At 41.6% G+C, this 12,754-nt stretch overlaps 2 protein-coding genes across 3 annotated transcripts in view; one reads left to right on the plus strand and one right to left on the minus strand.

The window, feature by feature from the left end:
• Nucleotides 1-1,169, minus strand: part of COQ5 (coenzyme Q5, methyltransferase) — a 371,634-nt gene extending 370,465 nt beyond the window's left edge. The window contains exon 1 of the mRNA XM_069619773.1: nucleotides 1,049-1,169. The gene's annotated coding sequence lies outside the window, so the exon portion shown is untranslated. The remainder of the gene's footprint in view (nucleotides 1-1,048) is intronic.
• The window catches only part of RNF10 (ring finger protein 10), a 776,216-nt gene continuing 764,603 nt past the window's right edge, over nucleotides 1,142-12,754 (plus strand). The window contains exon 1 of one of the 2 annotated variants that reach the window (XM_069619770.1): nucleotides 1,142-1,947. In XM_069619770.1, the coding sequence (XP_069475871.1) occupies nucleotides 1,839-1,947 (109 nt within the window). In that variant the 5' untranslated portion in view covers nucleotides 1,142-1,838. The remainder of the gene's footprint in view (nucleotides 1,948-12,754) is intronic. The other variant, XM_069619769.1, reaches the window with a different exon arrangement.

The following is a 12,754-nucleotide window of genomic DNA, read 5'->3' on the forward strand; positions in this document are numbered from 1 at the left end:
GGAAGATGGAAATCGGTGGTCATGTGATGATGTGATCAAAACCGATGAGAAGGTAAAGCAAACTATAGACAATGTTAAAAGAGTGGTGTGGTGCGATGGTAACAAAAGTAAAGAGGGTGTGACAAACGAACATGCCAATGCTACGGAGGCGAGGAAGGACTATACATGTATGGCGAGAACCAGAAGCAGAGTACCATATTTTAAAAAAGACTTCATGTATTATTAATAACTTTTTACAAGAGACCAGCCGCTATTCCTGGGAAGCAGAGATGATGTGTATCCTTTTACTTATATTGGTGCAGCTACAGTTGTGAATCTCTGGTTAATGTTTTTTTTTGTCTTTGTTTTTGTTTTTTTTTCTGGTTAATTAAGAATGTGATAGTTACTTATGTCAATTGTATGGGGGGGAGATGTTATATAGTAACTAGGTGATTACATCACCATGTAGAACCTGTGCCAGCTCAGGTTCCAGATGACGTTGTCTGTGTGGCTCGTGATGCGAGTTACAGCGAGATAACGACATCGGAGCTGTGTGGCTGCAGGGGAACTCTCCACAATCAAATAAACCTGTGAAATACATAAACCGGAATGTGTCGTGAATCGTGATGAGGAATATGGGGAAATTGAACATAACAATATATCTACCAACTTAAACTGAGAAGATATGCAGTGAAGTGCTGACTGCTCTCAAATCATGTCACCACTTAGCTGAAGTGTTCGATCCAGAGCAAATATTTTTTTCTCAATGTGTCTTAGCTACAGATTTGAATGAAAAATGTGTTAATCATGCTTTTGCCCTAAATAGAGCAATATTTAAATAAACACATGTGTGCAATTGTTTTTTAATTAACATTCTTAAATGCATCCAGCTAGAAATAAATTGGAGGTTGTCGGGAGGGACTTATAGGTCCAGAGGTCCTAGACTGGGGGGATGGGGACATGACTACTCACACGACCCATTGTCGAGTGTCCTAAGATCTAGGAAGAGAGAAATGTTTGGGTTATTTCTCTGACCTATGTCTTACAAGGCCAACTTGACGTCACTCACCGAACAATAACAAGACTTCGGCCGCACTACATCCCCCATAATGCCGTCTCCCAGCGAGAAGTTATATAAAGCCTGACATCCGGGCACTCCGCTGGTGCTCTGGCGACTTGTCGCCATTTCTGCTGGAGGGGCCTTCACCGTCCGCTTTGCCCGAGTCGCGGCCTGCGCCGCTCGTCAGCGCCACCTGCCATCCCCGGTGCGGGAGCCAGGCAGCAGACCTCCCTCAGAAGCCGGAGCCGAGGGGTGTGACGCCTCCCACCCCCTAGGAAGCCCACCCACCGGGCCCAAACAACTCACACCCCCCTCACCAGTTTCCTATATCTGTGAAACTTCAGTCACAGCCGCTTCCCCGCCAGCGAGCAGCCTTCTCTGACATCCAGCCAGCCTCTGGCCTGAGCCCTCCCCTCCGGTCAGGCAGCCCCCGGGCCTGCGTGCCACGAGCCTCCGGCCAGGCGTGAGGCCTCTGACGGGCCAAGCCCCGGCCAGGTACCCACGCCTACCTGTCTGCCTGAGCCAGCCGCCTCCTGTCATCCGTGCAGACCTCATAAGGCCACCTTGGGGCCCCGCGTCCACCCCACCACCGGGCTCAGCGCCCTTCCCTGGGCTTCACAGCCCATCTCCTTCTTATTTTTTTCCCGAGTCTCGGCTCGGACTCTTTTCTCTCCCTTGGCTTCGGCAGCCCCCGAGGATGTCTCCATGATGCCGCTGTCCCTTCCACCGCCCCCGAAAGCCATGAGCTTCGGTGTCTATCAGCATCTCCCGTGCTCCGCTCTCCCCACTACCCCCGTCCATGCCGCTGAGCACAGCGGGCGCCCCCGACATGGACAGCAACTCCAGCGGCAAAGCCCAGCCCAGGGCCGGTTCGACGGGCCCCGCGGGAGAATCTAAGCCCAAAACTGGTAAGGGTCTTGGTACATGCAGAGCCTTTGAAAGCATGCCCATGGTGTTTGCCTGGAACATTGTGGGTGGAGACTCGGACGTGTTATTGGAGACACAAACATAGACGTGTGTTGATTGAATGCCATGGAAGTGGGAGAATCTGTCAGGTGACTTTTCGGCACGTGTCAGTAGCATTAAAGAGATTTTCAAGTTCAGTAAGATCAGCCGTAGGATTTGCGGGGCCCTGGGTGACATGATGTTATTTATAATGTTATACCCAGAGGTTTCTAAGCGCGGACCGAACCTGTGTTGCTCCTGCGTCGTCTTGCTTCCAAGGCGAGCATGTTGCCCCTGAGCTATCTTCCCGAAATATGTATGGTATGGATTTGTTGCTCGGTTGGTTAAACACTCGTTGCTGTGATCTGTGTTTGATCTGCAAGTCGCTGGTTCAAATCCAGGCATGGCCAACTCGGCCTTTCATCTTTCCGAGGTCGATAAATGAGTACTCATTTCGATTGTATGTAAATGTCCTATGTAAAGCGCTTTATATAAACACATTATTATAGTGACATTACAGAATAACTCTAAAATACTGGAGGGATAATGGGAAGTAACATTACAAAAAGTTGGCAGAAGTAAGCCAAGAAATCAACGTTGTGCTGTGCATGTATGAATCGTCACTTATTACATATGTGGCAATATCATGCGTGAGCTTTTATTTTATTTTTTGAAGTAGCTGGGCGTGTGAGCTGACTTTGTTTTATGGACTTTGTATCTTGGCAGATAAGCCTCAGTGAGATAAAACAATTGGCTGGGAAGCACACACTTAGTTAGGATAGGTAACGAAGCTGGGATTTGACACCAGTCTGTAGCTTGAGCACTTCAGCACGTCTTCCCAGCTGAAGTTGGTAGTAACTTTGTTTATGGCCGTTCTTTTTGTTTGAAAACCCCTCAATGTGAAACGCAGTGCAAACAAGTGAATGTTTTTTGCAGAAGTTTGATTATTGCTTTTATTTTTATGGTGTATATTTGTCAACTTTGTCCAAACTTGGAATATTCTTTTAATACATTTTACATGATTTTTCCTGTCCAAAGAAATGCATATCCTAGCAATATTTTTTTAAAAAGAGCTCCATACCTATGCCTCCTGCTGTGACCGCAGGTTCCAAGGGCAGGGATTGGTTCTGGGGCAGTTGGGACAATGTTCTTCTACTACAGGCTTGACTTGTAGTGCGATTGAAATAGAGCCTATATACCTGTTAGGTCTTGAGGCAGTGACACTAAGCAATATCACGCGATTTCAAACGAAATTGCAACTGCTTCTTTTCCCACATCCTTGGTAAATCCTGACTGTTGGGCAACGTTTAAATGCAGTACCCTCTGGGAACACTACAAACAACTGACTACAGGTATAGGCACCCCAGCCTTCGGTATAAGCATTTACTACACAGGTTTGGTAGCGTTTTGAGCAGCCAGGCTTATCTCAAGAGGGGAAATGTGAGCTGTAGTGGAGTTACAAGATTCACAGTTACATGCTTTTAAAATAAACTTAGTCAAGGTTTCTTGCATAAACAATTATTAATTTATCAGTCAGTTATAACACCTTATTTAGAAGGGAGCAATATACTAGTAACATACAAATACACTTCAATACTGTACACTGAGTTTCTGAATCAGACAAGACCCCTTTGGGATGGCCCACAGACACACCCTACACCCACAGGTGATTTCAGTAACAAGGGTGCTGGGGACATTAATATCTTACTGTTGGGATTCAGAACACTCTTAAAAAGTTGATAAAAGGCAAAGGTTATTGGAGCACAAGAAATTACAAATATTCATAAGCAGTGCAATTACTTTCAGATGGCAATTTGAAGAGTCATTCAATATGCTAAGCCAAAGTAAATATGCAAAAGTCTCTGAATAGGATGCAGCACTTCAGGTAAGTAAATGGAAAAGTCTTTGCACAAGTTCTTGGGAGTCTTTGAAAAGAAGAATCAAATGTAGGGCCACAAGCTGATTAGACTTGTGAGTTGTGGAAGTTACAAGCAGTTTTCTAAGCCTCATTTTACAGTACCTTGGTAAAGAAGAAAAGATGCACTCTGATGACCTCTGTTCCTGTGCAGCTCTGCAGATCTTGCTGTTCCTGGGCCTCAGTCGTGGGGACAAAAGGGAGGACGTAGGGTGACTCTTGCACTAAGACTGTCAAAACTGGCAACCGACAAACTTCCCTTTCAGTGGCTGTGTAGCGTTTCAGCTCCTTGCGTTACAGCAATAACAATAAGTGTGGTTCCTGGCTGTCAAAGTAGACTTTCCTGGCTTCTGGGGTCCCGCACTTGGCTGAGGGGGTGTCAGGCTCGGTCAGTCCTGCTTCTTGGGAGTCCAGAGGATCTTCCAAAACTTTAGACCAGATTAAAAGTAATGCACACAATCTGGTTTTCCTCTCCCTGGCTATTCGGTTTCTTGCAGCAACTCTGAGGAAAATCCACCAGCTCTGAGATGTATGTCCATGTGGCTTACTCTGGAGTTGATTGGTCCCACCAACTCAAAGGGAGAAGTCATTGTAGGGGCTTCTCTGTCGATCCGAACTTGGCAAGTAGTCACTGAGCGGGGCTTCACCGGGCAAACAAATGGTCCAGGAGTTGCCGCAGGCGTCCTCTTCAAGCTCTTCTTCGGTTCCTTTGTCCAGTGGTCGACTCTGCCTTCCAAGCCAAAAGACTTTTATTCAGTTCTCTCCCTTCATTCCAGCCTAGCTGTCACTCACCCAGCATGGTGGCTGTCCTTGCCGGACAGTCATCCAGCCAATCACCACAGCGTGCATTTGGGTATTCTAGGAGACTATAAGCACCGGGAGTTTCGGGCACCTCCCTCACATCTGCCTACCCCAGACACTCTGGAGCCAGAGGCGGGTTTCACTCCTGAAGCCTGCCAAAGGTGAATGAACAAAGAGACCAAACCTGGTTTGGGCTGCAGAGAAACTCTAGAAGGACCTTCCCACAAAGACCTGGCGAAAAAAGACCAGGCACCATTTTAGCAAAGATGGCTGTACGCTATTTTGAAAAAGATGGCTTCTGCGGTTACTTTACCGGAGCCGCGAACGGTTGCGGTAAATGCAAACCAAGGTAGTTCAAAGAGAAACCACTGCCACTAGCTAGTCAATTGAGGAAAGGGTAACATATATACCAAATAAGATACTACACAAGAAGCTAGACAAAGTGGATACTAAGTAACCCCTCCAGCACTCTTTTGTAAGATAGTGTGTTCTGGGTCTAGAAAGTTACAATGCTGAGTAAAGTTAATTGCATTTTACCGCTTTGGGAAACAGTAGTTGATCCCAGAGAGGGTACTTAAACCTTGGGAAATCTGGTAGTCTTCCCTGTGGAACTGCACTGAAGGTGCTTTGTGACACAATTTTAAAAGATGATGCCTATGGAGTCTAACAGACTCCATAACCAAAAGAAACGGTGTATACAAATCACATTAAAATACATGAGTTGGGGGGGAAGGGGTCTCACTCTCTCCAGGTAAAAAAAATCGAGTCAAAAGTGTGGTTGTTCCCAAAACACTTTGGGAACTCCCGTCCCCTGCACACTATCGAATATCTGAAAAAATCAGAACAATAACTCAAGAGAGTTTCTGGATTTCGTTCACATATAATCTTTTAGGTAGAATTTTTGGAAAAACGAGAATTATGACAGAAACACGTTTCATGATACATAAATAATTTTCCTTAAACAAGTAAGCAAATATGCAAATATTTTCTGGAGACCAGAGATTTTCGTAAAATTATCCTTTTCTTTATTGTACAAAGCATATGGTGGTGCCCAACGCGTTTCGAGTACAACTCTTCTTCAGGGGCAATGGCACAATTGTTTCATTTTTCTACAAAGTGAAGAGATGATATAAGTCAAATTATATTAGCCCATACATATAGTTTATCTCTGTTTTTATCTCAGTTTAACTCAAAAATAGCGTCAACAAGTCATCCGTTGAACATAAAGTAACACATTTAAACAGGTGATCGTAATTTAAGAAAAATATTCATTAATACAAAAAAACACACTTGGAAACCATATAGTAGTGTGCTTGTTTTACACAAAGATAAAGAAGACCAAATGTTGTTTATATTCAGCTCGGTAAATCTGCTTATGATCCCATCCTCCATTCTTGAGCAAGAGTTTACGTAGTTATATTTGTACATGGAACTTTTTTTAACAACAAAAGCGTTTTTTGTTTTTTTTTTTTTTTTTTTTTTTTATTTTATTTTTTTTTTTTTTATTTTTTTTGAAAAACAAGGTTATCTAATTGGCACTTTCTAAATGAAAGTAGGTGGATTGAAGACTTACGTATCTTAAGAAAAAATGATCGGTAAAAGTAAGGTGATTGCAAAGTGCATCTAGTGGTTGTCATCCAACACGGAAGGTTTGCGGCAAAAAGGTTCAAAGTCTGTCGACTACTATTTTTTAACTGAGAAGAGAGAGACAAAGATAAATATTTCAAATAGACTGCATCTAATCTAGAGAAAACCTGATGGCTACAAGTACTTACATGAAATATTTTGGAGGGAGGCGCTACAAGGATTGTCGCATCTGCCGGATTGGAGATGTGTCCACCCTGTGCAGCGTCTCTTTATATACTGACTGTGATGCTCTTTGTTAGCAAAGTGACATGCGCGGTGAGTAGCCTAAGTGCGCATGTGTAGATAAAGCTTGTCATGTCTACTGACGTATTTAGGAAAAGGAAGAGTTGCGCATGTGTAGGACAGATCTCATCATGTTTACTGACGTATCCAAGATCAAGTGGTTGCGTGGTGTACGTCAACCGTGTGACGTATCATCCGCGTCTTTCAAGTAAAAGAAACCAAAATGGTGAACTTTAGGGAAGCGAGTCAAAGAGTGCTCAGCAAAGACTAGATGTGAAATTTAGTATACCTGATCTTAAAAAGGTGTAATCTCGGGAATTGAAGTATTTACTAAAGAAGGTATGGTATTCTATACAACGGCCGCATGGGAGGTGGAATGTCGAAACAAGATGGTTCGGGTACATGTAAACATAAGGAAACATATGTATTGGATACGTAAGGATATGTATCAACAAAAACATAAACATAAACATAAATTCAACCATTAAACGATTCCAAATTACTGTATAAATTAATTAGTCTGAGCAACCTCTGCAGACGGTTTGTTATCAAATTTCATTTATATCTGCTCCTCATGGATGCACATTCTATTTCTGGAAACTGTAGCATGGTATCCGAGTCTTTTTTAGAAAAATATTGGCATAACATTTTTTATATAGAAATAGAACGGGAATCTAACAACGATGTATCAACAAATGCTACATTATAAGTAAGGGCCTAGGTAGTATTCTTCGTTCATCCCTAACGGGGTAAGTGAATCAAGGCAGTGTATCCAATATAATTCTCTTTGTGACAAGATTTTTTGTAGATCACCACCTCTTGGAAGCGGCTGCACAATTTCGAGAATCACAACTCTCATTTGGGCCACAGTATGTTTGTGGTCTCTAAAATGTCTGTATACTGGGGATTTTGTGTTTTTGGTACGGATGTTAGATTTGTGCTCCGTCCAACGTTCTTTCGCTTTTCTGGCTGTTTTACCCACATAGTACAGTCCACAAGGACAGCGTAGAGCATAAATGACATTTTTTGAGTCACAGGTGGCATATTGTTTTAATAGTATTTTTTTACCTGTGTTGGCATGTCTAATGTGATCTCCCTTTATTACATTCGAACAATGCTGACAATGGAAAGTGCCGTTTTTTGGTTTGTTAAAAAATGACTGATTGGACTTTTTCCTTCTTTCGGCTTTAATTAATTTGTCTCGAAAGTTTCTGCCTCTTTTGTAGGCAAGCATCGGTGGTTCTGGGAACAGTTGATTAAGCTGTGGGTCTGATTTAATGATATCCCAGTTTTTGTAAATTATCCTTTTTATCTGAAAGCTCTGGCTAGAGTATTTCAGTGAGTGTATCAAGTTAGATTTGGTTTCCTTGGGTTTAATGGTCAGCAATTCCGTTCTAGTCTGTGCTTCTGTTCTGAGTATAGCTTTGTTTAGGAGGACAGTTGGAAAATGTCGATCTTCAAAACGGGATTTCATAATCAAGTATTCTTCTTGGAGTTTATCCGCCTCTGAGGTAATTCTTTTCAGGCGAAGGAGTTGACTATACGGTAAATTTTCTTTTAGATGTTTTGGATGAAAACTGTGAAAATGAAGAGTGCTATTGACATCTGTAGGTTTTCTGTAAATTTGTGTCTTAAGTGCTGAGTTTGAGATTTCTATAGTAACATCCAAAAAGTTGATGGAAGGCTTTCCAATTTCAATTGTTAGTTGAATTCTGTCATTGCATTGGTTCAAGAACTCCCAGAAGTGCAGTAGTTCAGATTCCGTTCCTTTGAAAATGCCAAAGATGTCATCAATGTATCTGTACCACTTTTTGATTTTTCCTTTCCACGTTGGATTTTCCAAGACATAGGTGTGTTCAAAGAAGTACATAAAGATGTTAGCATAGGAGGGTGCCACTGGGGAACCCATCGATGTACCCGAAGTTTGTAAAAAGTATTGTCCGTTGAACCTGAAGTAATTATTGAACAAGATGATATTGATTAATTCAATGGCAAAGGTTTTCTGTATTTGGATTTCATGATGTTTCAGGAGGAACCATTCTAGTGCATCAATGCCTTGGTTGTGTGGAATTGAGGTATATAAACTAGTCACATCCATTGTGAATAGGATGAGATCAGTTTCCGTCATATCAATATCTTTGATGTTCTGTAAAAAGTGGCTAGTATCTTTGATATAGGTGTTGGTTTCCTGTATTAGCGGTTGTAATGCTGTGTCAAGATAAATAGCAAGAGGTTGGAAAATACTTTCTGTTCCTGCCACAATGGGTCTTAATGGTGGGTTAGTTCTATGTTTATGGATTTTCGGAAGGCCATAGAACACTGGAGTGACCGGGTGTTTGTTGATAAGGAAGTTGCTAGTATTCTCTGAAATCCAGTTCAGTACTTCCGCTTTTTCTACTGTATTTTTGATGATTTCCTTGATATTAGTAATAGGGTCATGATCCAGTTTAAGATAAGTGTTTTGGTCAGATAAGAGTTTGAGGCATCCTTCATTGTAAAACAAGGTATCCATAATGACTAGGGCTCCTCCTTTATCCGCTTTTTTGATTGTGATCTGATTATCTTCTGCTAAATTCTTAATGATATTCAATTGATGTTTTTTGATATTTTGTCTACTCGAGGGTTTGAACTTCAATTTTTTCAGAGCCATAGTTGTTTTAGTTTTGAATAAGTTGACCAAAGGATGGTTAACCTGAGGATGGAAATTACTCTTATTCTTCATTTCTAAAAATGGACATTTTTCTTTTTCTCTAGTGTCCGGATTCAGATTGTCAAAGAAAATTTTGAGCTCCATTTTTCGAATCAACTTAAAAAGATTAACCTCTTCTTCAAATAAGGTTGAATTATTAGTAGGTATAAAGGATACACCTAGATTAAGGGTGTCCATTTCTGATTTTGATAACACCTTGGAGGAAATGTTTACAATTATTGGTTCCTTCAGTGTTTGGTCTTCTGACGGCCTTTTCTTTTTCCCTCGTCTTGTTTTTCTCCTCCTCCTAAAAAAGATTCTGGTACGGGAGTAGTGTCTCTGGGTTGTAGAGGAACTCTGCTTTGTGGTTGTATAACTGGAGTAGTCGTAGGTGGTACGATGTTACTGGTGGAAGGCCTCTCTTCCAGTTCTCCACTGGTTACTTCACTGCTATCTGTATTATTAACAGGGCTTGGTCTTGGTTGTCTTGGGGAAAAATTGGTTGATCTATTACTGTAGAATTCTTGCCAGGTGTAGACAATATCTCGGGCATAGTCAAGGGTGTCACGTCTGAACTTTCTGATCTTTCTCTGTTCTATTTCTTTTTTATAATTATCCAATTTGTTGTTAGTATCTTCCAGGATTGCCTGAAGTTCTGCTGCAGTTTTAAGCTTAGATAATTGTGAGGAGACTTCATCAATTTCCTGATTGATTTGTGTAAGTGATTTTGACAGTTCTTCGATTGTCAATAGTATAAGATCCAGGGAGCACTTGTTCAATATTTGTTCCCAACGTTTTACAAATTCGTTATTGTCTTTACAAAGAGTAGGACGTAGATATATCCGCAATCCTCTAGGAATTCTTTTTGCTTTGAAATATTGTGCTAGGGTCGTAGCATGGAGTTTTTGGGAGATTTCTCTACGTATAAGCCTCTCTAGTCTTTGGATCAAATTCTGAGGATTGTCAATACTAGATGTTTCTTTGCTAGTATCCTTGATTAGGCCAAGTATTCTGGTTGCTTCTTCATCTGAAAAGGCTAATGTGGTTGCAGATTTGTCAGTAAGTGTATTAATTTTAGAAAAAGACATAACTTAGTGGGTCTGGGTGCGCAGGTTCAAAGAGATGCCAACCCCTCCTTCAAACGAGGAGGGGAAACAACCAATAAGAAAGATATATAGAGAACCAGGAGGCACACCTGTTTATGAAATTTTTATCTCATCAAACTAAGTTAGATAAATGGGGTTAAAGATAAATTTGAGGTGCACACTTTTGTCTATTTTTGTCCAACCTAGATGCCAAGGTTGAGCTTTTCTCCCCCTGCACCTCAAATTTATCTTTAACCCCATTTATCTAACTTAGTTTGATGAGATAAAAATTTCATAAACAGGTGTGCCTCCTGGTTCTCTATATATCTTAAAAAAAATCGAGTCCTCAAAATCCAGCAAAGTTGCTGGGGGTCTTGGTGGAGGGAATGAACACATTTTTGAGAGTTCTCCCTAACAATGACTCGCTTGCCTTCTCCTTTTCCCTCCTCACCCCGATATTTGCTTTCAGCACACATTTTTTGTAAAGATGATTTGAAAAGTGCACATCATAATAAAGTAATTTTACAAATGTGTAAAGCTATATAAAATGTTGAGCCACGGGGCAAAAATACAAGGTACTAGCCAGCCCTACCAATCACTGGCCACCACAATTCACAACACACCGATCACTAGGTAGTGGCAAGTGCACATTTTCACCCAGTTTGAAGTGAAGGAGTACAATTTTTAGCGTTATTTTCCTGCATCTTGAATAGAAGACTGCAAAAGGTTCATTACATTAGCTAACTTTCAGTGTTGCACCAAAACAGTGGAAAGTGTTTGAGGCCCCGGTGGCGGTTATTTTTCTTGGTGTTTGGAGTTGACTGCAATTCCTCGCTGGTCCAGGAAAAAAGGCAGCCTGAAAGCAACGCAGCCCCTCTAGAATGCGTGTTACTCCGAATACAGGCATTGGCTACAGCGCCCCGATGAGCGAGGAGCCTGCGCTACGGCTGACAGCCCAGGCCTGACGCCTGCCCTGAAGTTAGACACTCGCTGCTGAGATCTGTTCACTCTGCAGGTTAGAATTCCGACAATACAAACTCCAGCTGTCAACCCCACTGGGTTGCTAAACCTGAGCTGTCAAGTTGGCTAATTTGTAACCTCTGTTTATGAATAGTTCTACAATCTGGTTTCAAGTGCTGATGGCTAACATTCATTCTTTTGTTGAACGGGAAGGCTAATTTTGAATGTTTTTTTTTTTTTAACTGCATATTTTATATCCTATCGGTACCCGTTAAAAACTTTGTAGCTGTCCCCAACGAACGTTTTGTTGGTATGTTATTTTGATTTGTGCACTATACGTTATTTGTGGAGAATTGGGTGTGTGACTTTCTAGCCTAATTAGTAGCGTACACTTGAAACCTTTTATTCCTGATGCTACAATGCTTTGGCCAGAGGTGTGGTGTAAAAATTGGTTGTGCTAGGCTGTTTGAGCTGTGATGACATTTTAGAGTGCCATGTGCAGGCTGGGTAGGTGGTATGCTTATAGGGCATATGAGATTTAAAGAGCTAAGAGCCCCTTGGGCATTTTAGAGCGTAGATCAGGTGCACTGGTGATGGCTTGGATTGTTAGCTGGGTGTGTTAACAAGTCATATCTTCAAAGTTTGACTAAAAGTCGAGTGATCCTTGATTGTTTTTCCAGGGTGCAGGGATTGATTTTTGTCTGTTTTAGAGAAAGCTGATCCTGTGTGTTATGGAGATTTCTCATTGGTTGGGAAGAGATTATCTTTCCTTATTTTATGAACTCTGCACACTAGCTTTAAGGGTTGTGTGGGATGCAGAGTACTTTGAAATGAATCATGGTCTTCACTGGTCATCAGTGGCTTGATCTTAGAGCTTGTGTTGTAATGGTCCCTCCTGTCAAGTTAGAAAGTCTTACTGCTGTGTTCTGGAGGCCTTTTTTTAGTAAGGATTCCATCATACTGAGTTGTATATTGATAATTCCTCCCCCACTGTAAATAAATGCGTGCGCACACGCTTCCACTGGAGTTCCATGTATAACCATAATTTGTACAAATGTTTCGTTTATCTGTGTGCATTTACTGCAGGGCTCAAAATGTACATTGATACTAGCCATTGTCTAGTGAAATTAGTCTCATGGCGAGTAAATAATAGTGTGCTGGGCAGGTTTTAAAATTGAGGCGAGCTCGAGAGCGGTTTAGTTTATGCTTGTAGCCTAGTAGAGCCTGCACCAGGATCTGCTTTTGGCACCTCAGGCCAATTGATTCTGAAAAAACACGCTTTTGTAAATTTAGCTCTGTGTTTGGTCCAATCTCGAAATAAACATTACGCCACATCTATACAATATTTAAAGCATATGGTGGCATATAAATAACACAATTATGTTTGCATCTTATGTGGAAGTTAGATTTGCAGAACGGTATGTACTAACTCCTGGTCCCTGGCTAATGCT

The sequence above is a fragment of the Ambystoma mexicanum genome, chromosome 10 (assembly GCF_040938575.1).
Source record: "Ambystoma mexicanum isolate Mex_15411 chromosome 10, UKY_AmexF1_1, whole genome shotgun sequence".
NCBI lineage: Eukaryota > Metazoa > Chordata > Amphibia > Caudata > Ambystomatidae > Ambystoma > Ambystoma mexicanum.